Source organism: Taudactylus pleione, unplaced genomic scaffold (assembly GCF_031769625.1).
Source record: "Taudactylus pleione unplaced genomic scaffold, aTauple2 ptg000454l, whole genome shotgun sequence".
NCBI classification, from domain to species: Eukaryota; Metazoa; Chordata; class Amphibia; order Anura; family Myobatrachidae; genus Taudactylus; species Taudactylus pleione.
In genome coordinates, this window is record NW_028284856.1 from 4,947,346 (window position 1) to 4,973,085 (window position 25,740).

Genomic DNA, 25,740 nt, shown 5'->3' on the forward strand with positions numbered 1-25,740 from the left:
ATTGCCTAACAGATATTGTATCTGGTACTTCAGTTCCCATTGGGTGTATATACTCTCTGTCTGAACCTTAACGATAAACTCTAGAGGTTTACTTTATATCTTCTCCCTCACCAGCTGGTTCACCTATATTCTTTGTGGTCAAGACAGATGAAGTTTTTGCATATTTGTGCATTATAAATTACTAAGGGGTCTATTTATCAAGCAGTGAAAAATGTGGAGAAGTTGCCCATAGCAACCAATCAGCTCCTGCCTATTATTTTATAGACTGTACTTAATAAATGCTACTTCAAAGCTGATTGGTTGCTATGGGCAACTTCTCCACTATTCCACTTCTCCATGCTTTTCACTGCTTGATAAATAGACCCCTAAATGCCATCATGATACACAATAGGTACCCTATGATAAGCCATAAAGAGTCCACCTGGGCAAAGATCTGTAAACTGAGTCATAGCTTATCTGACAGCATAATAGCCACCATAGAAACCTATGGGGACTGCTTTTGTGGTCGACAATGGAGGGATAATGAAGATATCTGCTACTATAGTACATTCAGGGGATTCTTAATAATTGCGTGTACCCCCCAAATATTATTTAATAAAAATGCCCCTAAATGTTTCAAAACAGTAAAATGCTTCTTATGTTCTGTAATAAATACAGATAATTTATTAAACAAATTCTAACACTGTTAAACCCATTTACACTCTTACTCATAGAGGTTACTGTTCGGATCACTTTGATCAAAAAGCTTTCAGTTACCTTTAGAAGGGCTTTCAAACTTCTTCTATTTTGTCACATTCAGGGCCTGATTCAGAAGTGCACGCAAACCACACGCAATGCCGATGGTCACATATTATAATAATTATTTTTTACTGCGCACATGAGAAATATTCCAAAAACCCCCATAGTGCATTTGTTACACAGGGTAAAAGCACAAAGATGCTTTAGCATACAGGGCCAATGGTATCATTACCCGAGAGGCAAAACTATGGCCATTCGTGGGTGGTGACTGAGAGGGGACCTGAAGTTAATGCATAAATATACGTCTCATGGTCATGTGATGGGAGTATCATAGAAAGTGACTGCACTCCCATATGCATAGTCGCTTACACAGAGGCCATGTATAGATGGAGAAACTGCACCTGCATCTGATTACTATATATTGTATAAAGACTATAGAAATGTACAGCAGATTAAATTGTCTCAGTGTTAGATGAGATTTTTTTTTTACATGATTATATTTTATAGTTGCTTATATTCCTGATTAATACAATATTAAGGCAAATGCTGTATCTAAACAATTTGAAGGTTCAAGCGAAGAAATTAACTCATTGTACAAACAAATAGAATGGTGGCAGCACTCATGGTACTATTTCCATGAAATAAGATAACAACAGCTACCAAAAAGGTGAGTGGTCTTTTTATAATAAAGTAACAATGTCCTGAGTTGTAAACAGACTGATGATTGCATAACTAGACTACTATTATAGTGTGTGTTTTTTCTAGTTTTGCCTACAACAAAAGATACTCCATCAGTATAATAATACCAAAATAGACATCCCAAGAGAATCATAATATTGGATCTTGTATCTGTATATTATTGGTGGTATTAAAAGTCTTAAGACAACTGTCAATATGTTTTTGCTATTCCAAAATGTGCCCAAATTAAGACACTTGCTTCATGTCCTGGCCTTCTCAAACTGTTGCCCATACATAGTTCTGTGTAGCCCCCTCACAAGGTTTTACAACCATTTGGGTGGTTGTGGATCATTTTACTAAAATGTAAGATGCACATTTTGTTCTCTTAAAAAATAAATGGCAGCATGTTATGCAGCTGATCTGTAGATTACATGGCTGTCGAGAATCCATCCATGATTTTGGAAACAATTGTTAAGTGTCAACATTTTCATGTACATTTTTTTTCTCAACATACCATCTGCAGTTAAAGAGACAAATACAAAGGGTACACCAATGCTTGGAGTCTACAATGAATTTCAAAAAGATGATTGGGTTGATTTAATTCCCACTGCAGAATTTGCATACAACAGCGTTCTACATAATTCAACCAAGTAGAGCCCATCTTTTGCTAACATGAGTATCAGTCTAGACCCATTTCTTCTATTATTTTGCCCATTGATGTTCTTGGCCAAAGCTGCAAGAAAACTACACTTTGTCTCTCAGCCTTTCTCCCTCATTTGTCTCTCTCACCTCCTCTTCTCTACTGATTAGTCAATTACAGTAGCCAGGGCTGCCATCAGAAATTGCGGGGCCCAGTACAGATGAAATGGGCAGGGCCCCCCTCTGACCTGGTGGACACACAGGCTATGACACCCATCAGTCCTTCTTCCCCCTGACATAAATTGTACTTGCATGTTATCTTTAGGTTTAGTCTTGCCTCCGTTCGTCCATGCTACTTTTGATCATCCGCCACCAGCTGTGGCGAGCGGAGTCAGAAAGAATTTTAGGGATGGGGTGGTGGAAGGGTCAGAGACTGGGAAGGGGTCAGAAAAACACATGGGAGAGATGGTCATAGGAACACATAAGATAAGGTGTCCGGAGGGAGAAGGCAAGAAGCACAAGAGGGATGAATAGCTGCAGATGAGTTGATATCAGGGCCTTAGCTAGGGTAGCACGGCCGGTGCCAATGCACAGGGCACCACAGGTCAGGGGGCACTGTTTGGGCCTATCAAATTTTTGTTTATTATCATTCTTGCTTGTAGCTTCCTCTTATTTCATCCACAGCATCTCCTCGTCTCTCCCACCTCTTCCCTGGCCCTTCCCCTGAGGCCAATGCCCTTTTTTGGGTGCATTATGTCCCTTTGAAAAATGAGGGGGGCGCCAATGCTCTTTCTGGCACAGGGCACCAAAAAGTCTAGTTACGGCTCTGGTTGATATTAACCATATTCATGCATTCCCCTTCCCCTGGGGTGCTTCTTGCCAATTCACTGAGGTTTTCTCACCTTGCAGCTTCATTCCTCCTCACTAATCCAGTTCCTCACTGACACTGACACTGATATCCATTTCTTAGCTGTGCAGATGGCAGTCACACAGCATCCAACCTGCTTCTCTAAGGGCAGCTGATTTGCGTGTCTCACTTAAACAGGTGGATCGTCTCTGGGGAGGGACAGCGGTCACTAGGAAGTGGAAGCAGTCTAATGATGGGACTGTCCACTATTAGACCAGGCCTGGTATCAAACAGCTTAAAAAATATCCCAGCCCAGTAATGTTATTGTCTTGGCAGCATCTTAACATGCTTCCCCAAGGTAGATGGAGGAAGTGGCTGCGGTTATAGCCCCCAGTCTATGCCAGACACCAAGCCCCACACATCTGCCCTGACCGCATGACAAGCCCCTATCCCCACCCCATCAGTTATTATGACTGCACCCCCCCTTTTATTGCACCATTATATGAGCAGTTAACTTTCTACCAAACCATTTCATGAGACTGCTCCACTCACCATGGTCCCGTTTGAAGCCCAGCGTTCAGCAAGCCATCTCTTTTAGTCGGTTACATCATGCCATGATGCTTCTCCCGATACCCTGGCAGCAAGTTCTGACACCTGCAGTGCAGAGCGCCCAGCCGAACACCGAGTATGCAGTGCACATAATCACTTGACTTGATCCATTAACCTCAGCGCAGACCAGAGCAATCGCAGGGGGCCCGCAGCATACTGATAATCCTAACAGCAAAGTTAGCAAACTGTTTCAGATATGTATATGTGTATAAGAAGCAGTTCACAGGTGGGATCATTGCTGCGGGCCCCCCTGTGGTCCCGGTACAATAGTTCTGGCTGTACCCCCCTGATGGCGGCCCTGACAGTAGCATCCATATGACTGAAAAGGCAAGTATGGTGGATTTTATGACGATTCTGTGCTTCCTTGTATTTGGGGAGGCACATTGTAAAGTTCAGAGGAGGAGGCATGCCCGTGTGCAGTGCATGGGTTTGCACACCTGTTAGGGGCTACAGCTGACTTTCACAATTGCCTTCATACTGTATGCTGGCAATTGGTCTACGTATGCACCAGTCTTACACCAGGCATGTGCAATAGGTCAATGTCCAGCAGCTCCACCATTAGCTGAGTGTGCACTTGTCCAGTGCTGGAAGGACTGAGGACAGCAGCATATGGCATAAGATGTTCCCTCTAAGGTAAGTACATTTTAACTTTTTTATGTCTGTTAATAAAAAAATTATGTCCCAATCTGTTGTGCTAGAGATGGGTGAGCTGTTGGCCAGACCTCAGTGTATCTCACTTTACACTCACTGACATTGGCTCAGCTATGCCTCAACATAGCAGAGCAGGAAAAGAGAGGACTAGTAACTAGTGATCCCTCCAGCAGAAGTACAGGGGAGAGGCTCTGGTGGTAACACCATCTGAAAATGTGCCTCCAGAAAAAAGTTACAATTAGAGATATGAGAAATGCATTTGGAAGGGATATGAATATTAGGACATGGCGGAGATTTTTGTGGAATTTCCTTCAAAAGGCCTCTGTGAAAAAGGTGTGAAAACACATAAGTTCAAATAATTTTTGTAAAAAAAAGGATTGATACATATGCCCCTGAGATTCAAGTCTATATCTGCACTGTATACAGGATATGCCATTTATGAAATAAAGAGGATATACTGTATGCAATATTGATCTAGAGAATAATCACTCTTATTTTCTATGTGAAACACAAGTTCACATGGCAGTCATTATGAAGAAATACTGGGGAGCAGAATAAATAATGACTACATCTCTGTGATGGAGAGTGGCAGCAGGGCTGGTGCAAGGTTTCTAGACACCCTAGGCAAAGCTACACAATACCGCCCTTGCTCTCCCAAACCCTCCACCCAAACCCTCACATACACACCCACTTCTGCCCCTGTCCTGGCCACCTAGTTGTACACAATCACAAGTCAGGCAAGCAGCTGTGAAAAGACGTGCATGCGCACAAATAGATGTAACTTGCAGCTGAAAAAAGTCAAAAATGTTGTTTACACTTTTATAAACATAGCGATACACAGGATTAGTGGTGCATGAAGTCCCTCTGGGCTCACCATTAATAACATTGAGTTATGACTTAAAAACAAACTCACATATTGGCAAGTGTCAATACTTAATCTAACCCATTTTCATATAGATGCAATATCAACACACTGTACAACACATTGCTGTTTACACACTCTTCTGCCCCACTGACATATATACAGTATATATATATCAGCAACCCAGGTTGTCTCCCACTCATGGCATGAAGCTCCCTTGGAGCCAGGCTGGCAGCACAGTGTAACACAGGGCATGTCAGACAGTCCTGCTGCTGTGGCCAGCCAAGAGATCAGGGAAATAGCAGCAGCTGTGATGAATTCATCCACAGGCAGCATCATGTAAATGAAAGATCAAGAGATATCCTTCATTTTAGTGTTAAATAGCGCCCTCTAGGGTCTGGAGCTCTAGGCAGCTGCCTAAATCTGGCAGCACCAACCCTGAGTTGCAGACATTTTCTTGCAGCACTTCTCATCTTCAAACTTGTTTGTGGCACAAGGACAGTATGATTTTTGAGGTGGTTTGATTTAGGTTGCCTACAGTGACCACCAAAGGTGAACTTTAATATCAAATTCACTACTTAAACTTTGAGTTCAAAGCTTGCAGTAAAAACAAAGTATGGTAATATAAGCTACAATACGTTACATGTTGAAGCATGAATGGCTATATTTTATAGCATATTTCAAGCTCTTTAAATTTTAACAGTGTACATTACTCTATTTGAGTTTGAAGTTGAAGTCTGAGTTCAAAGTTCAGAAAACAATTATTAGTATAGATGTGCGCTGACCCCCCGTGTTTTGGTTTTTAGATCTGGATTAATCTTCATGTTTTGGTTTTGCAAAACCACCCTCAAGTGTTTTAGTTTTGGATATGTTTTTATTTTTAAAAATGAAAACGTTTTTAAAAATAGCTAAAATCATGTACTTTGTATGCAATCCAAAACCAGGAATTCGGATTTAAAATCAGAATTCAGAACCGGAAACAGATAGAACTGTGATTCGGATTTATCCGGATTTCCTCAGGAGATCAGAAACATGACTCTGATTTATCCGGATCTCCTCAGGAGATCAGAAACATGACTCGGATTTATCCGGATCTCCTCAGGAGATCAGAACCGTGACTCAGATTTATCCAGATTCACAAAACTTAGGTGGATTCGGATTTCTGGAGAACCAAACTGCACATCTCTAATTATTAGTACAGAAGTATGAAGTATTGCAAATAGTGTCTACCAGCTACTAGTGGTGCATAATCTCTGGCTTCTGTACTTTTACTGTTGTTACATTGTGACAGCCTCCATTGCCCCTCAGTATTACACTAACAGAATGCATCGATAGATAGCAGACTAAAAGCAGCATCCAATTAGCCCCGAACATTGTTTGGGCGCTAATGGATCCACAGATGCTATCCAATTAGCCCCAAAGTCCGACGACGACGGCACTTATTGGGGCTTTTTTTCAGGACCTGATGTGCCCTGAGAAAAAATCCATAAAAAGTGCCATTTTTTCACCCCCGAAATGGTGAAAGCACATAGGTACATGAACTTATCACGGATCCTATGTGTTTTCGCCCAATATATCCTATTATGAAATAATAATAGGATAGGGAGAAAAAAAAAAAACATTGGCAAAAACAGGGACAATTGGCAAAAAAAATCCCAAATTTTCTCCTTTCACTGCTAATTGGATACCACCTTAAGGGGGATATGTATCAAACCTTGAAAAGAGAAAGTGGAGAGAAATAAAGTACCAACCAATTAGCTCCTAACTGTCATCTTTCAAACAAGAGAAGAAGCTGATTGGTTGATACTTTATCTCCTCTGTATCATTCCCCAAAGTTTGATACATCTCCCCCTATTGAAGACACATTTCAGATTTTGTGCACAAACAACGCCTCTGAGAGGAGTTTGTGAAAACTTGAAACTGTTTCATTAGACTTCAATAATGGGAACAGAAAGTGATCAATTAGTAAGGACGTGATATAAAGAGTATTAAGCTTACTTGTACTCTGCTACTTTAGAAAGCACTTCTCTCCTGAGTCAATAACACTGTGCATGTGTATCCACTTTAAAATCTTGTGTCGCAGAAACAGGTTAGAAGTGACATAAAGAAATAGCAACAATACAATGGTTTTATTTAATTAAATCGAAGTTAAGGCTAGAGAAAACCTGACACTTTCTCTAATTCGATTCAGAAACGTTCAGGCTGACAGGGAGAGGATTCCTTTGTCTGTGTCCTGAGTTGATTTGTAGTGATACCCGCCACTTAGACAGTTTCAATATCCTGTCCTTTTACTGCTCATCAACTGCAGAGAAAACTTTGCTGAACAGATCTTTAAGAGTTTGGTGTCAACACCCTTCTGGTCTAGTTTTTATTCTTGCTGATATTCAGTCTTGATTCATCTTTTTCCCTCATATTTCCCAAAGATGATCACCAGTTTGATATTTTTTTTATTTATGTTAGGCTTAAATATTGCTTACTACTATAATACATGGGTCTACCAATTGATTATCAATTTGCTTTTTACCTTGACTTGAAGTTGTTCATTCAAACAATGATTTATAAGTGTATGTTTTCTGAGACTTCTTTTATTCTAATAAAGACTAGCATTTTTATGCATTTACATCATAGTAATCACTTTTACACATGAGTTCCTAAGGCCAAAAATGAAAATGTTCAAACATGAACGTTTAACTTTTACATTACATTTCAATATTTACTGCCTAGCTCCATTACAGGTAGCTGCAACTTGTCTGCAACTTGGGGACAATTTTCTAATGGATCTAACACAGGTCAAAAAGCTGAAACCGTGTTGCATTGGTATTGCTGGTCCTTTCCCTACTACAGTATTATGGTGCATACACACAGGACGACCGTCAGTGATAACGATATCGCTGAACGATCTCCCTGCACCTTCCCGGAGTGCTGGATTATCGATATCGATCATCCAGCACACCACCAACCCACCAACGACAGTCCAGCGACCCGTGATCAATGATCGCGGGTCCCTATGTAACCTGGTCGGTATCGACCAGGTTGGCCTGCATGCACAGTCGATGGATGATACCGTTATTGTCCATATGTGCCCGCGCATCGCAGGTCGTTGGCGGGTTGGAAGGCACCTAAAAATTCACGACATAAACAATAACGATATGATCGATATCATTATAGTTCATACAGAGGAGTAGCATGGAACCATAGCACTCGGAGAAAGTGCATGTCATAGTGCCCCCCCCCCCCTCCCCTGTACTGAACTGTGCCAGTGGGGTATGGCCAGCCTGTGCGGGAATATTGAAGTGAAGAGAAAAACAGCAGTGACATTATCATGCTGGGGCATGGAGGTCTCATTGGGGCAATAGAATCTGATATTAAGGGGTAGCTGCTTTGTCACTGCTTTATTTATGTATAGCACCTAGGATCTGACTTTTGCACCTTTGAATCATTGTTATTATTCAATAGAGGAGATTGTATTATATAGTCTGATCATTTAACTTAAATTGACAGAATACATGTGCAAAAGTGAGATTCCACAGAGTGCACAGCTTATTACTGCAATTACTGCCCTAAACAGCTTTCACTGGAGTGGGAACATCAATGGGAAGCTCCATTCTCAGCTATGCTACTGCGTAAATATACATTGCACCTAAATTAATGTGAGTACTACTAATCATGTTCTGTCTACCACCATTATTATTATTTCAGGTCTCCTAATAATAGTTTTTAAAAGATCTTATTAATCTCACCTTATAATTGAGGTTTAGGACTTTACCTCAGATGTGTCACTTTTAAGTCCGTGAAGCACAATGAATACATGAGAAGAGAAGGATCAAACAGGGGAAGGGGAGAGGAAAGTGACAATCAGAGAGGGGTGGTGACAGAAGGCAATAAGAAAGGAGAGGTTAGGGGCAAAGCCAATCGAAGAGGGGCAGTGACAGCAACAAATAAGAAAAGGAGAGGGGAGGGGCAAAAAAGTTGATCAGAGAGGGGTGGTGACAGAAGCCAATAAGAAATGAGTGGACAGGGGCAAAGACCCCATCCCAGGGTAGAGAGAGGAGGGAATTAAAGAGGTGAGAAGTGAATGTAATCAATCTGACAGGAAAGGGGAGGTGACAGATCACAGAGGAGGGAGGTTCAGAGGGGAGGCAATCTGGGCAGCTTGAAATATAGAAACGGATCTCAGATCCATAACTTATTTAGGATATAGAGCAAACAAACTAGATAAAACTAACAGGAAGCTGTCATACTGTGCAGTGCCTCATGAATTCCAGAACCCTGAATGGCGCCCTCTGTCCATTTTGGCGCCCGGAGCTCATGCTCCACTGGAACCACCCTCGCTACTCCCCTGAGTTCATATCATGCATTTTAATCATACTGTGTGTACGCACCATTAGATGTGTATGTACTAAGCCTTGGAGAGAGATAAAGTGGATAGCGATAAAGTACTAATCAATCAGCTCCTGTCACTTTGAAAAACAACAATTAGGAGGTGAATGGTTGGTACTTTATCTCTCTTCACTTTATCTTTCTCCAAGGCTTAGTACACAGACCCCTTAATCAACCAAATCACAGTGTGCATTTCTGTTTAGTGGACATTTATTGTCATCTATTTATCAAAATACAGAGGCCAGGTTGAATCACAATTCTAAAAAATCTCTTTTCCCCACAATTTAGCAATAAAATCTCATTGAGGCAGCTGCTGAGTGATACACATTTACTTACTTGCACTTGCACAATGACCTGAAAGTTCAGACATAAAAATTAAATAAAAATTAAGATTTACAAAAAAAAAAAAAAATATATATATATATATATAATTTTATTTTTTTAATCTTTCTATAGAGAAAAAATCCTTTATTTGAATAATATAGCACTTTTCTATGATATTCTTCCTTTATCATCATTCTGAGATGATGAGAACAGAACAAGTACAGTACATGAACCTACACAATCCTTGTTGAATACGCATTCTCATCTTATTGCCGGCGGGGGTTACTTAAATGTTGCTATTGCTGGCAGTAACCCTTGATGTGTCAGGGGAAGCCTTAGGCCTCTTCACCCTTTGATATATGACCTTTAGTTATAGAAGCACCTCGTTGCTAACATGGCAACCTGCAGGAATGGAGTGAAATAGAGCATGGTGAACATAGTTAAGTATAATCACCAATTATTGTATGTATATTATTAAGCTCAGTAACACACAACATTGCATATATAATAATGTGAAATAGTTCCTTTACTTTATCTATTTTATCATAGTACAGTATATTTTTACTGTCTTTTTAAATATTGTGTATAAGAAAGGGTCCTGGACTGTACACCCTGAATATATAGAATGGGAGGTGCTACCTGTTGAGACTATTATTGCAGGCACAGAAACAGACAGATCACAGGTGCACAACTCCAAATTACTGATTATATATAAATAAAAAAATATTTATAAGTAATCAGTCATTTGGAGTTGTGCACCTGTGATCTGTCTGTTTCTGTGCCATTTTAAATATTGTATTGATTTTTTATATATATGGTATATTTCTCTTATGATCTTCACCAGGCAGTTAAACTGTTTCTACAGGTGTTCTGCTCTCTTTAGGATTATTGTGTTGAATTACTTGTTAGTAGTATTATTTCCAAGATTCAAATTGCTGCAATGCACTGTTGTGTTTTATATAATAATATATACAGGTAAAAAAAATCCTCTTAATTACAGTGGCTCAATCAACTGTTAACTTAATTATCTTAAACTTCAGACAAAAGTTATATAATAAGGATTCTCCTAATAATATAATATATTTAAACATTATTAAATCACAATAAATAGGATCTGATAAACACTGGATAAATCAAGATTCATAAAAATTATGTCTTAAGTTATAATTAAGTAGCTACCGTCTGATTAAGACAGGTGTCAGGGAACGTTTTTACCTCTTACCCCAAAATATATTTAGATACGCCGACGTTACCCCCTTGATTTGAAAGGAAGGAAATCATATAGTAGAGCACCCCCTAATAATGCCCCTGTAGTAGTGCCCCCATAGTAATGCCCCTGTAGTAGTGCCCCAATATAATGACCCTGTAGTAGTGCCCCCATATAATTCCCCCGCAGTAGTGCCCCCATATAATGCCCCTGTAGTAGTGCCCCCATATAGTGCCCCTGTAGTTATGCCCCTAGAAAAAAAAAACACTTTACCTTAATCCCAGCTCCTGCATCCGCCACCGTCCTGTCCGACTGGCTGCTCCTCGGAACTATGGGAGAGACGTCATGATGTCTCTCCTATAGTGCGCATGGAGAGAGGCGGAAGCTGGAGTTCAGAAGAGAACTCCAGCCTCTGGCTAACATGGTGCTGCAGGGAAGGAGCCGGGCACCAGTTGGTATAACATCTCAGCGGGCATCCAGCTTAGAGCCTCCCTGCGGCACAGCCGGCATGCATATGAATCATTCTATTATAGAATGATTCATATGCATGCCCGGCTGTCCGTCCATTACCCCCAGGAATTTCATTTTTACCCCATGTGGGGTAATTTACCCCTGTTCCCCGACCACTGGATTAAGAGAAGGTATATGTACCCTTTTAAAACATCTATGTTATTTAATAAATACAGTATTTAGTGCCAGATTTACTAAGTGGTGGGTTTGCTAGATAATGGGATCGACAGCAGATTCATGGTAAAAAAAAACTACTATATTGATAAAGGTTGGTTTGACATTTTAAACTGAAACCACTGACGATCCCTAAACTGAAACCACCAACGATCCCTGCTCCTTTTAAATAGTGTTTCTAGTGAAACCACTTATGTCCATTGAGTCAATACACCAATTTTGATTCTTCATGGTTAACAAAGAAGTCTCATTCTTCCCTTTACAACTTTAGCTATATTGCACTGTGCAGCATAATGAATTTGTCTGCATGTCAATCCAGAAGAATAATTGGCTTGATGAGTAAGTATGTAGACGGATCTAATGGAAGCAATGTTAAACATTGTGATATGCTCTATAGAAATATAATTTTTTCGAGAATTTTTTTATTACAGAATATTCCCACAATATTTAAATAACCATTCCAACATGCCCACAATCCTTTAAACACACCAATAGCATATGCTCAACAAATTTAATTATCAGCTGCCTTAAACTTTTCGCACGACAGCTTAATACAGAGACGTTTCATTTAACTAATAAACTGCCCTTAATGAACTATAGTTAATGAGTCTCACTTGCCCTGTTTTGTTTGGGCATGCTTATAAAGCAAAAACTCTCTGCATTTATGCGTTCCTTTAATTGACTTATGTTAGAATTGAGAAGTTCGCTTTTTTTTTTATACAGATCTACAATTGTATTGATTTCCTGGTCTAACAACAGAATAGGTATATTTTCCATTAAGGAGTATATTTACTAAAGTGAGAGTTTTTAGAAGTGGAGATGTTACCAATAGCACCCAATCAGATTATAGCTCTTATCTTCTAGAATGTAATAGATAAATGTTAAGTACAATCTGATTGGATGCTATGGCAACATCTCCAGTTCTAAAAACTTTCAGCTTAGTAAATTTACCCCTAAGTGCCTCAGCACTTTCCAATAAGATCTATATCATGTACTGAACGTCTGGTTGCCTCCTGTTTATCACTGTTAAGGTGGGTACACACTGACAGATATATTGGCCGGCCAATATATCTGCTGCCCGTCGGGTAGTGTGTACCCGTGATATGTCAATGAACGTTGTCGTTCACCAACATATCGCATTGGCTCTGCTGCACAGCCGATGGACAGATATGTCCATGTCCATGTCTGTATGAACAGTGTGTATGAACAGTGTGTATGAACAGAGTGTATGAACGACCATCATCTGCAGATTTTTCTGCAGATCACCCGATCTGCAAACATATTTGTATAGTGTGTACCCACCTTTACTCTCCTGGGCATTAGCAGGGTTATGTAGGAAAGGAAAAAGATTGGGGATACAACACAGGATGTATGATATTAAATAGCTAAATTATTTAGAGGTTTCTGTATTTACTGTGGAAATAATTGACCTGAATTAGTTTTATATACAGTCAGGTCCATAAATATTGGGACATTGACAGAATTTTCATATTTTGGCCTCTATTCACCACCACAATGGCTTTGAAATAAAACATACAAAGATGTGCTTTAACTGCAGACTTTCAGATTTAATTTGAGGTTAATTACATCCAAATCAGGTGAACGGTGTAGGAATTACAACAGTTTCTATATGTGCCTCCCACTTTTTAAGGGGTCAAAAGTAATGGGACAAACTAAACAATCCTAAATCTAACTTTCACTTTTTAATACTTTGTTGCGAAACCTTTGCAGGCAATCACAACCTGAAGTCTGGACCGCATAGACATCACCAGACGCTGGGTTTTATCCCTGGTGATGCTCTGCCAGGCCTCTACTGCAAATGTCTTCAGTTCCTGCTTGTTCTTGGGGCATTTTCCCTTCAGTTTTGTCTTCATCAAGTGAAATGCATGCTCAATCGGATTCAGGTCAGGGGATTGACTTGGCCATTGCATAACATTCCACTTTTTAGCCTTAAAAAACTCTTTGGTTGCTTTTGCAGTATGCTTCGGGTCATTGTACATCTGCACTGTGAAGCGCCTTCAAATGAGTTCTGAAGCATTTGACTGAATATGAGCATATAATATTGCCCGAAACACTTCAGAATTAATTCTGCTGCTTTTGTCAGCAGTCACATCATCAATAAATACAAGGGAACCAGTTCCATTGGCAGCCATACATGCCCACGCCATGACACTACCACCACCATGCTTCACTGATGAGGTGGTATGTTTTGGATCATGAGCAGTTCCTTTCCTTTTCCATACTCTTTTCTTCCCATCACTCTGGTACAAGTTGATCTTTGTCTCATCTGTCCATAGGATGTTGTTCCAGAACTGTAATGGCTTTTTTAGATGTTGTTTGGCAAACTCTAATCTGGTCTTCCTGTTTTTGTGGCTCACCAATGGTTTACATCTTGTGGTGACCCCTCTATATTCACTCTTGTGAAGTCTTCTCTTGATTGTTGACTTTGACACATATACACCTACCTCCTGGAGAGTGTTCTTGATTTGGCCAACTGTTGTGAAGGGGTTTTACTTCACCAGGGAAATAATTCTTCTGTCATCCACCACAGTTGTTTTCCATGGTCTTCCGGGTCTTTTGGTGTTGCTGAGCTTTCTGATGAGTTCTTTCTTTTTAAGAATGTTCCAAACAGTTGATTTGGCCACACCTAATGTTTTTGCTATCTCTCTGATGGGTTTGTTTTGATTTTTCAGCCTAATGATGGCTTGCTTCACTGATAGTGACAGCTCTTTGGATCTCATATTGAGAGTCGACTGATTCCAAATGGAAATGTCACACCTAGAATCAACTCCAGACCTTTTACCTGCTTAATTGATAATGAAATAACGAGGGAATAGCCCACACCTGTCCATGAAATAGCTTTTGAGTTGATCGTCCCATTACTTTTGGCCCCTTAAAAAGTGGGAGGCACATATAGACACTACCACCACCATGCTTCACTGATGATGTGGTATGTTTTGGATCATGAGCAGTTCCTTTCCTTTTCCATACTCTTTTCTTCCCATCACTCTGGTACAAGTTGATCTTTGTCTCATCTGTCCATAGGATGTTGTTCCAGAACTGTAATGGCTTTTTTAGATGTTGTTTGGCAAACTCTAATCTGGTCTTCCTGTTTTTGTGGCTCACCAATGGTTTACATCTTGTGGTGACCCCTCTATATTCACTCTTGTGAAGTCTTCTCTTGATTGTTGACTTTGACACATATACACCTACCTCCTGGTGAGTGTTCTTGATTTGGCCAACTGTTGTGAAGGGGTTTTACTTCACCAGGGAAATAATTCTTCTGTCATCCACCACAGTTGTTTTCCGTGGTCTTCCGGGTCTTTTGGTGTTGCTGAGCTTTCTGATGAGTTCTTTCTTTTTAAGAATGTTCCAAACAGTTGATTTGGCCACACCTAATGTTTTTGCTATCTCTCTGATGGGTTTGTTTTGATTTTTCAGCCTAATGATGGCTTGCTTCACTGATAGTGACAGCTCTTTGGATCTCATATTGAGAGTCAACTGATTCCAAATGGAAATGTCACACCTAGAATCAACTCCAGACCTTTTACCTGCTTAATTGATAAAGAAATAACGAGGGAATAGCCCACACCTGTCCATGAAATAGCTTTTGAGTTGATCGTCCCATTACTTTTAGCCCCTTAAAAAGTGGGAGGCACATATAGAAACCGTTGTAATTCCTACACCGTTCACCCGATTTGGATGTAATTACCCTCAAATTAAATCTGAAAGTCTTCAGTTAAAGCACATCTTGTTTGTTTCATTTCAAAGCCATTGTGGTGGTGAATAGAGGCCCAAATATGAAAATTCTGTCAATGTCCCAATATTTATGGACCTGACTGTACATTTAACCTCTCTGAAATTACCAGCCACATTGACATGTACAAGACTGCCTATATAATAATATTTCTCATATTAGATCATTCTATCTCTTTGGATTACTCATACATTTGCTCTACCCCTTTTTAAAGCATATTTAATAAAATACAAATTTGAATATCTCCAGCTTATGTATAAGTGTTTCTCAGATGGAGATTTCGTCCTGTCCTTTGCCTTATAATAGACTTGGCAGGGTCAAAAAAAGGTATAGTTTGTTTTTACAATTGGCTGAAAACTTTACTAATCCCTCTGTGACTTTATCATTGCTTTGCTGTAAGTTCTTTATCCTCAAGTTCCAGCAGGAGCTGACTAGAAGAGACTCCCAGAATATGATATTTGATGGCTAGTGAAATGTGATAAAGTGTTTTGTAACCTAGAATTTCTGTACATACAAGGTGCCAATTTATTTTTACTTTATCACAATGTTGGATCCAAGTTTAGTAAATAACTTAAGTTTATTTGCGAATGATGTACGTGCCTATCTCCCCTTATTATAACCACGCTGTAACTACTTACATAACTTGTTGGTTTGCTCACTATTCTGAATTCTACCTTGCATTTGTTTTCTATCAACATTTATAAGATCCTGTAGTCTTTATTTCTACTTGATGAGAGCTTATTTTTTGGTAAACTAAACTTAGCAAACGATTAAGCAACCCACTGTGATCTTTTTGTTTTTTTGTTTCGCTGCATAGGTAAATTCATATTTGTCATGTGTGTATACTACATTGCAGAAATGTAGGTAATTCAAGTGGATGAATTTATATTATATTTATTGTTTAATTTGTTTTAAGTATATAATTATCTGGATTTACACATTTTCCTGTGGTGATGTTTAGTATAAACCATAGGAAATGCATCTAACACATTTATTCCTGAGATGCAAACAGAATGTATTTCTTTTATAACTACCCACCTAGAATTATTATGATCAAGGTACACATACATTGTACAGTACAATTGTGTTATTTCTCATCTTACCCATCAATTGAAAGTTTTTCATTGAAAACACTTGTTTATATTCCATGCATTCCAAATCTAATTCTATACAGTATCTGTTTCAATTGAAGGTATTATCATCATTCATATATATTCCCTGTCTGCCATAAATGTCAACAATGAACATATGTTATTGATTGTGTTTTCAGGGACATACTGTATCCATAGTGTATACTGTGTGACACAATTTTATTTTATCCATTGACATAATAGAAATAATAAATATGAAGCATAAGAAAATGCTATTCTTTCTTGTTGAAATGATAAATGTATCTGCTGCAGTATATAGGATAGAATACAGCAGTTGGTTTAGATATGATGTTATAATTGTAAGGTGATTTGATATGTAATTTAAAATAAGATTGTTCTATTGTAAAGCCGATGTAGGATTTGTTTAGTTTAAAAAACATACCTTCAAATCCCTGTCACATAAAATTTTAATTTGTTTGGAATAAAGGTAACCCTGATATATGAGAAGTTACAGTTAATTAAAGGGAACTGACTCAAAATGATTTTACCTAATAAAAATCCTTGTACTGAGTACTACAGTCTACATTAGGGGTCTTTAACCTTGGTCCTCCAGCTGCTGTGGAACTACACATCCCAGCATGCACTGCCACCTTTTTGATATAACAGCATGCTAAAACTATGGCAGTGCATGCTGGGATGTGTAGTTCCACAGCAGCTGGAGGGCCAAGGTTGAAGACCCCTGGTCTACATTATTAAAGAGGGCCTATATAGCAGCAATTAAAAAAAAAAAAAAATTCCTCCGTTATGAAAATTGCCCAATCCACCAATCTGCGCCCATACATTACAGATAATTTTCAGTGATTTGAAGATCATTTTCAGTAGATCACAGATCTGACAATCTTGAAAGGGTTGGGTACAGAATCCGGTGGTCAAAATCCCAACAGACACAAAGTCAGCTTGGGAATCCCGAAACATGTTGGTAAGTATTCTAACCCTTACCCTAACCCTCCCACTAAATCTATACCAGGGTCGTAACTAGCTATGGGTGATAAAGATGGGCACCCTGCATAGTATATGAAGCCAATTGGGTATCCTGAGGATGCACTTACTGGAGCTATGGATCACGCTCTTCTGCGTGATGTAATGATGTCACACGCAAAATATCACATGCTCAGGGGGTGGGGTCGGCACAGGCTGCAATTTTGCCCTGTTATGTCCTAACCCACTCCTCCTGCAGTCTAACCACCCCCTCCGTTGGTAGGAAAGGAAGAGAAAGAAGAAGAGGAAGAATTAGAGGAGGAAGAGGAGCAAGAGGAGAAGGATAAAGAGGAGGAGGAGGAGATAAACATAATAAATACAAACTACTAACCCTATTCATTGAAGCAAGTTCATGCAGTTTATGCGCAATTACTATTTTCATCTATAGGAAATGTCTTTAATTGTAGTAAATTTCTCAAAGAGTGAACATTGTGGGACTCATTTAAGCTGGCTACATACTAGATGACAAATCGTCCACATCATTCAGTGTGTACGCACTATTGTGCACTCCTACGTGTTGCATCTTCAGATCTGCCTGTTGTGCAGGTTAAACTGAAGATCTGGCAGCAGACACCATGGTTCTGGACAGGGCCGTATTAAGGGGGGGGTGACTGGGGCGGTCGTCCCTGGGCCCCCACACACAGAGGGGCCCCCACTAGCAGCAGTGCAGTGTCCCCGTCGCTAGTGTAGTGTAGACCGCGCAGTGAGCATGGCCACACTACACAGTGACTTACACACAGCCACGGGCGGCAGCTGTGTGTTTGTTACAGCAGCCGATGAGAGTCACACAGACTCTCATTGGCTGCTGCTTTAATGGAGGGAGCCGGCTGGAGCTCACTTGTGAGCTCCGTCTCCTGGCTCCCCCCCGGGTGATGATGGGAGAGACGTCATGACGCTGATGTCTCTCCCATACTGCAGGAGAGAGGAGCCGGAGTGGATAGCGCCGGTTGCGTCAGGAGCGGGGTTTCAGGTAAGTTGTGTTTTTTTTGTGTGTGTGTAAGGGGCACTGCATGGGGGGGCCGATTGATGGGGGCAATGGGGGCAATGCATAGGACAACTACCGGTGGCACTGAATAGGCGTGAGCTACTACTGGGGCAGTGTATAGGGGGGACTACTTCTGGGAGCAATGCATAAGGGGGTACTACTGGGGGCACTATATAAGTGGCACTGCATGGGCGGGACCACTACTGGGTTTGAGGGCACTATATAAGGGGCACTTCTGAGGGCACTGTATAGGGGGATCACTACTGGGGAGTTGTATAAGGGGCACTGCATAGGGGGGACCACTATTGGGTCTGGGGGCACTGTATAGGAGGACCACTACTGGGGCATTATATAAGGGGCACTGCATAGGGGGGGACACTACTGGGTCTGGGAGCACTATATAAGGTGCACTAATGGGGGCACTGTATAGGGGGACCACTACTGGGGGCACTGCATAAGAGGCATTACTACAGGGGAAGGTGGTATATAGGGGCCCCCACAAGTTTGTTGCCCAGGGGCCCCCACAGACCTTAATCCGGCCCTGGTTCTGGATGTGGCAGGGGAATGAAATATCAGTCATTCACTAGATCATGCAGAATGTACGGACCACCCGATACATTGTCTAGTCCACAGGTTCTCAAACTCTGTCCTCAGGACCCCTAACAGTGCATATTTTCCAGGTTTCCTCACAGAATCACAAGTGAAATAATTAGTTCCACCTGTGGATCTTTTAAAATGTGTCAGGGTGTAATGAATACACCTTTTCACCTGCTGGTTGACCTGGAAAATGTGACCTGTGTTGGGTCCTGAGGACCAAGTTGGAGAATCGCTGGTCTAATCGCATCTGCCATCACTGTGTGCCCAGCCTAAGAGTTGGGAGCAGATAAAATTAAGAGAGGCAAATTTGCAACTTGGAAGACACATATTGCACTGTACAGATGGGGATGAGGGGGAAGTAAAAGTTGAGGATAACTATATGTCAATTCAATAGCTCAGAACTGGCAACCAGAAAAGAACCTTAACTGTACAGTAAGTGATTTGCCTTCATTCTGGAACAGGATCCACTGGAACTGTAGCTCCCATAAAGGCTGAGGCTGTATCAGGAAGGTCAAGATGATATGTTACTCTTCCCTCTTTCAGTGTTCATTTTCTGCTGTAGTTGAACCAGTGTGGAAAAGGTGGCTGCTGCAGATGGAGGTGGGCTTTAGTGCTGTGAGTAAAGAGAGAGCAGGAATGGGCAACCTGTATGGGAAAGGGAGAGTTGGATGTGCCATAGGTGGGGAGGGAATCAGGAACGGGGATCCTGTCTTGGGGAGTGGGCATTGGGATGCCATAGGTGGGGGGGAGTTTGGAGCTGTGTGAGAAGAAAGAAATCAGGAGAAGGGAACCTGTGTGGGGGAGGAGGTGCCGCAGGTGGTGGTGGGGTACTCTCTAGCTGTAAGGGGAGAGAGCAGAAAAGCGGAACTGATGCAGGTGAGGGGGTAGGTGCCACAGATGGGGGTTTTGTTGCCTTGGGAGGGGGAGAGGGGGTTCAGGGGTGCTGCGGGTGGGAGGTAGAGTCTGGAGATGTTAGGTAAAGAGAGAGCAGGAATGGGGAATCTTTGTTTGTGGTAGGGTTCGGATGTGCTGTTAGAGCAGGAAAGGGAAACTGAGCGTGGAGCAGGGAGGAAAAAGAGGATGGGGAGTAGCAGGAAGGAGAGGTATGGGGCTGATGAAAGCAGGAAACTGGTCCCTGAGGCGAGTCCAACCCAAGGAAACAAGCCACTCACTGTCAGGGAGCCGGCTTTTAATAGGAGAGGTCTGGAGTTGACATGGTGAGACCCGTTGCCCAGACTGCCGGGGAGGTGTGGGTTTGGATACTGGGATAATGTAGGTGAAGTGCCCCCTTCAGGACTAACCCCCAGAGGCAACCGCCTATATTGTACCTGGATGTACATGTTTTTTATCCTTTATTAAACTTTGCTTAATTGTGAATGTTAAAATGTACTTCACTATTGTGTGTTCCCTGTTTTCTCCTTTATAGAAACAATTTACTTGAGATTCTGCGACTGCTTTAGCGTCTTTTGCCATAGTCACGTCTGTGGCTTTATGCCAATGCTAGTAAAAGTGTGCATCTGAATGCACAGTGGCTTAGCTGCCCACTTTGTGCATCTACAATAACAACCATGTGAATCAACATTGGGACTTGCACCAACTCCATGCTAGGTACATAATCTCTTACGGCTTACATCTAAGTTTATAACCAATCCTGCGACATGCCCGCAACCCACCTAAAACACACCCACCTGACAGAATATCTTTGTGCATCTGTTTAGAAGTCTCCCAGTCACCGCATAGAATGCCTAATACATTCTACAGTCAATGTATTTCAATTGGTCCTGTGACTCTGTATGCAGACACCATAGGGTGCATTTTTTAGAGCTTTAGATGCATGCACAGTCACAGAGAAAACGCTAGTCAGCCTGTGATGAAAGGGTCAGTGGAGAGGAGCTGCAACCTTTGGAAAAGCAGACTGCATAATTTGCTTCTAAAAACCACAACAGAGATATGGTGGGCACTCCAGCTTCAGAACAGAATAAAGATGGGTGTCAGAATCCGGCAATGCAAACACATACAAAGTAGTTTGGTTGCATTGTGGGTTTATTAGCAACAAGTAATCCATTTTTTGGACCTATTAGGTCCTTTTTCAAGCCGTGCGCAGTTTTGAAAAAGGACCTAATAGGTCCAATACATTGATCATGTTTTACTAAAAAACAACTAATTTGCCGATCTTCTTCATTATATATATATATATATATATATATATATATGCTTCTCCAATCATCTGTCTGCCTCACATCTATATGTCTGCCTATTTCATGTCTATTTGTCTATCTGTGTGATATTGTTGTACTTACAAATACATTTGACATATCTACATATCTAATTATATTATTCTCATGTCTCTTATTTGCATGCACATATTGCAGCCTTGTGAAATAAATGTACACTGTCTAACATAGCAATTTTACATATCAGGACTCATAATTAGCATTGATCTAGTCTACACTTAAGAGCCTATATATTCATAATCATGGAACTGTAGCAATTATTAAGGTTCTATATCATAGCAAATATTTTCATTTTTAAAGAAAATATCACCGATATGTACAAAGGCGAACTCGCAGGGACAGCAATTGTGGTACCCGCTTCCCCTGTGAGTTATATGCCCGGCATATTATAGAAGTCATTGACTTCTCCTGGGGAAGCTGACACTGCACATATGTGTCAGCTTCCACCGCCGGCCGAAGGCTGCAGGAGAAAGATCGGAAGTTCTGTCTCTTGCGAGTAAGCCTCCATAGGTCTGAAGATGGTGTAAACTACCGTGGCTAAACTATGAAAGTTTGGAGTTTGGTATGTACATAGAGCTGAGATCGTAATACCCATTGAGAATAATAGCGACTGCAATCTGCAATGCTAATTAGCATTCTGCAGGAGATTTAGGAAAAGCTTGTTACATAGGCCCCTTAATCATAGCATTTGCTAACAGAACAAATAACACATTTTACTTTGTCAAAATGATTAAACAAAGAACCGACCAGTCAAAAGAAACCATGAGTGAAAATTAAAATACTTCCTACCAAAGATTGCTCTAATGTTTATTGGTGAATCAGCCAGTGGATAAACACTACTGGTAAATGAACATTTTCAGGTTTAATAGAGTTAAATTGTAATGCATACAAGCTTAGATTAGATCTATTTACTATGTCATATTGATGTAAGTCATATTACTGGACTTGTCTGTTTATTTGCTATCATTCTGCATTCATTCACCGGTAATCTCTGCACCTCTTCTGTTTTTTGGTTGTAAAATTCTAAGTCATCTTTCAATCTTTAAACCAATAACTTATTTTACAAGTATACCAGGGGCATATCTATGATGGGTGCAGGGTGTGCTGTGCCCACGGGCCCGCGGATCCAGGGGGGGGTCCGCACCGCACACCCTGCATCCATATTATCTAAAACTTACCTCTCTGAGGTCCCGCATTGAGTGTTTCAGCGCTGCTCAAAACACTGGAAAATGGCCGCTACTGCCATTTTTCCGGCGCAGTGAGGAAATCGCCAGGAAAATGGCTACCGCACTATTTCCCCGGTGATCTGCGCATGCGCAGTAGATTCTGGGTACACCCTAGTGCTCAGAGTCTACTGATGCTGCGGTGGCCGTCCAACCGCGTCAGTCAGCTGCCGGCCACCGGGGAGAGAGGAGGGAGCCCCGGATGGGGAATGCACATGATCCCCCTCCTCTCTTAAGATGCCCCTGCGGTATACATAGTATTAATGATGGCACATGTCTTAAAATTGTTTTTATGTTGTATCTTCTACATAAACCATTCCCTTAAATGGGAGAATTAACTTAACTGTTCATTCACTGTACAATTTACCCTATATATATTTAGAATATAAGCAATGTAATAAGTAAAGTACCTATCATTTAGCTGCAGAATATGAGGTGTCTAGGTATAAAAAATATACTCCATCTAGCAACAATATAACAGTTAGTTATTATAATACTTTCAGATATCACAGGGACAAAGGGAAATACACAGCATGCATTCTTTGAGAAGTGACCTGCATTCACAAAGTTTTCAACAAACTAACTGGGAATCATACAGACGCATATATCAAATATGTTTGTAGCTTACCTCTTGGGTCTGCATGGCTGAGAGATATTGAGAAAAGCAAGAAAATCAAACCTTTCATGTTTCTTACTTCCAAATAGTTCCAGACTTATTCTAGCCACATATATTGATATGTATTTATATATTAGGGGAAACACTGAAAGAGATGAATGATTAATTAAAGGGTTGTGGTAAGAAGTGTACAGCCCTGACCTTAGAATCTAACATAAACAAGAACAGTCTAATGGACTGACAAACAGAGAGATATTTTGTTGGCTAATTTTGCAAGTAGATCATTGATTAACATTGTTAGAAAGTAAACATTTTGGTTTACACAGGTATCATGACATCAAATAGGATAACAGTCCAAATTCTCTTTCAAACAAGAAATGAAAAACTATACAACCTTTGTACTGTGCAAAGCTTTCAAAATGTAGGTAACATACATTATTACAGTTGGCAACATTTTAATACAAAACTTCAATGGCATTTTTTAATTCCTCCATTTTTGTATCTTCCCTAATTTCCTTTTTTTCTTTTGTAACAGAAATATAATGAATATGGTGATTACAATCTAAAATAAGAAAACCTGTACTGGGCTGTTTATAAACAAGTTGTACAGAGCAGTCATCTAAAGACAAAATAAGAACAGACATTGAAAACAGAACCTAACATAGAAAGTGCTAGGAAAAGATCATGATTATAATGTAATTTGTGTGTGTGAGTGCGTACGTACGGGGAGGCGGGGGGGGGGGATTAGGGGACAAGAAGGTAATTTTTCTGATTTATTTTTGTGTGTTGCATTTTTCTCACATATATGTGGATGAATAAAAATTGGTTAATATGTACAAAAACTTCCATGCATAAATCTTCAGGTGATCATTTAAAACACAACTTATAAATAATTGTTCAGACAAGTAGGAAGTCTTGATGAGAAGATTAAATACATGTCTTTTGCATTTAGTACTGTTATGCTTTTTTGGTTCATATGGTAATTCTCCATATGAACATGTGATATCTTTACTATAGCAGTTTAAATGTGTCTAAAATTACATATGATATAGATGTAAATATAATTTGTATATATTGGAATAAAGTGTGTTTCTGAAAAGGAGATTGAAGATTATGTTTAAGTATTTAATTTCAACTGCGGGGCCCAGTGTGTGCCAACATTAGAGGAAGAGTAACCAAGGAAAGGATGAGGCACAGAGGAAGAATAACCAAGCAATGGATGAGTCACAGAGGAAGAATAACCAAGCAATGGATGAGCCACCAAGAAAGAATAACCAAGCAATGGATGAGCCACCAAGAAAGAATAACCATGGATGAGACACAGAGGAAGAATAACCAAGCCATGGATGAGGCACAGAGGGAGAATAACCAAGCAATGGATGAAGCACAGTGGAAGAATAACCAAGCCATTGATAAGGCACAGAGAAAGAATAACTGTGCAGTGGATGAGGCACAGAGGAAGAGTAACCTAGCAATATGAGGCACTGAGGAAGAATAACCAAGCCATTGATAAGGCAGAGAGGAAGAATAACCATGCAGTGGATAAGGCACAGAGGAAGAGTAACCTAGCAATGCAGGAGGCACAAAGGAAAAATAACTAAGCAATTGATGAGGCACATTGGAAGAATAACAAAGCCATGTATAAGGCACAGAGGAAGAATAACCATTCAGTGGATGAGGCAGAGAGGAAGAATAACCAAGCCATGGATGAGGCAGGCCTAACACTAGATACACTCTCTCTCCATTAGCACAGAAGAAAAAATTATCTTTGTCTACATGCAATTCAATTAACACAACTGTAAAGGCACCCTCATTCCCCAGTTAAATACAATTTTAATATCTCTATTTGTAAAACAAAAATGTATTATTTTTGCTTGTGGATGTAACATGAAGCATACAATTTTGTCCAGCCAGCATTCGTTTTTCAACAGCCTTACTTTCATTCTCTATGGGGCTTGTTCAAGAATGTAATTGTGTGGCCACATAGCATTGTAAATATCAAGGCCCACCAAAGAGGGCATGACGATTCCTCCTTGGGACATGGTTATACCTCCTTGCAGACATGGACACTTTGTACCTACCCCACTCAGCACCACTACCTATCAGAATATGAAAACATGCTGCACCACTGAAAATATTGGAAAGGGGAGGGGTGGCTTGAATTGCACACCATAATTTTAAACATAATAGGAGGTGCTACTACAATGAAACTTGCACTAAAAATACTGATAGTCATAACAATTAAGATAAGCTGTTCAATTAGTATGGAGTACATATGAGGTTTCTAAAACGTTTGGCCAAAAATGTGTGCCCGTTTACCACCTCAAGGTGATCCTCATCAAATGGGTCCTTAACATCCTTAAAACTAACAAGTATCAGCATGGTATCACCTCTTACTCTGACAAGCATCTTTTCATGCGCCTTTTTACCTTCAGTGGCGCAAATAGTTAGCACAAGCAGCTTCTGCTGATTAACATGCAGCAGGCCTATGTTCTGTGTGCGACTGCAGGATTATCTGCATGTGAAATGCTACATTACAGTATCAGTGGCTGTAACACTGTAACCAGAGCCATAACTAGA

At 40.4% G+C, this 25,740-nt stretch overlaps 1 protein-coding gene across 1 annotated transcript in view; it reads right to left on the bottom strand.

Moving 5' to 3' along the window:
* Nucleotides 1–23,230, bottom strand: part of GC (GC vitamin D binding protein) — a 167,275-nt gene extending 144,045 nt beyond the window's left edge. Inside the window, exon 1 of the mRNA XM_088448241.1 lies at nucleotides 23,173–23,230. Within this exon, the coding sequence (XP_088304367.1) occupies nucleotides 23,173–23,230 (58 nt within the window). The remainder of the gene's footprint in view (nucleotides 1–23,172) is intronic.
* Nucleotides 23,231–25,740: the final 2,510 nt, after the last annotated feature.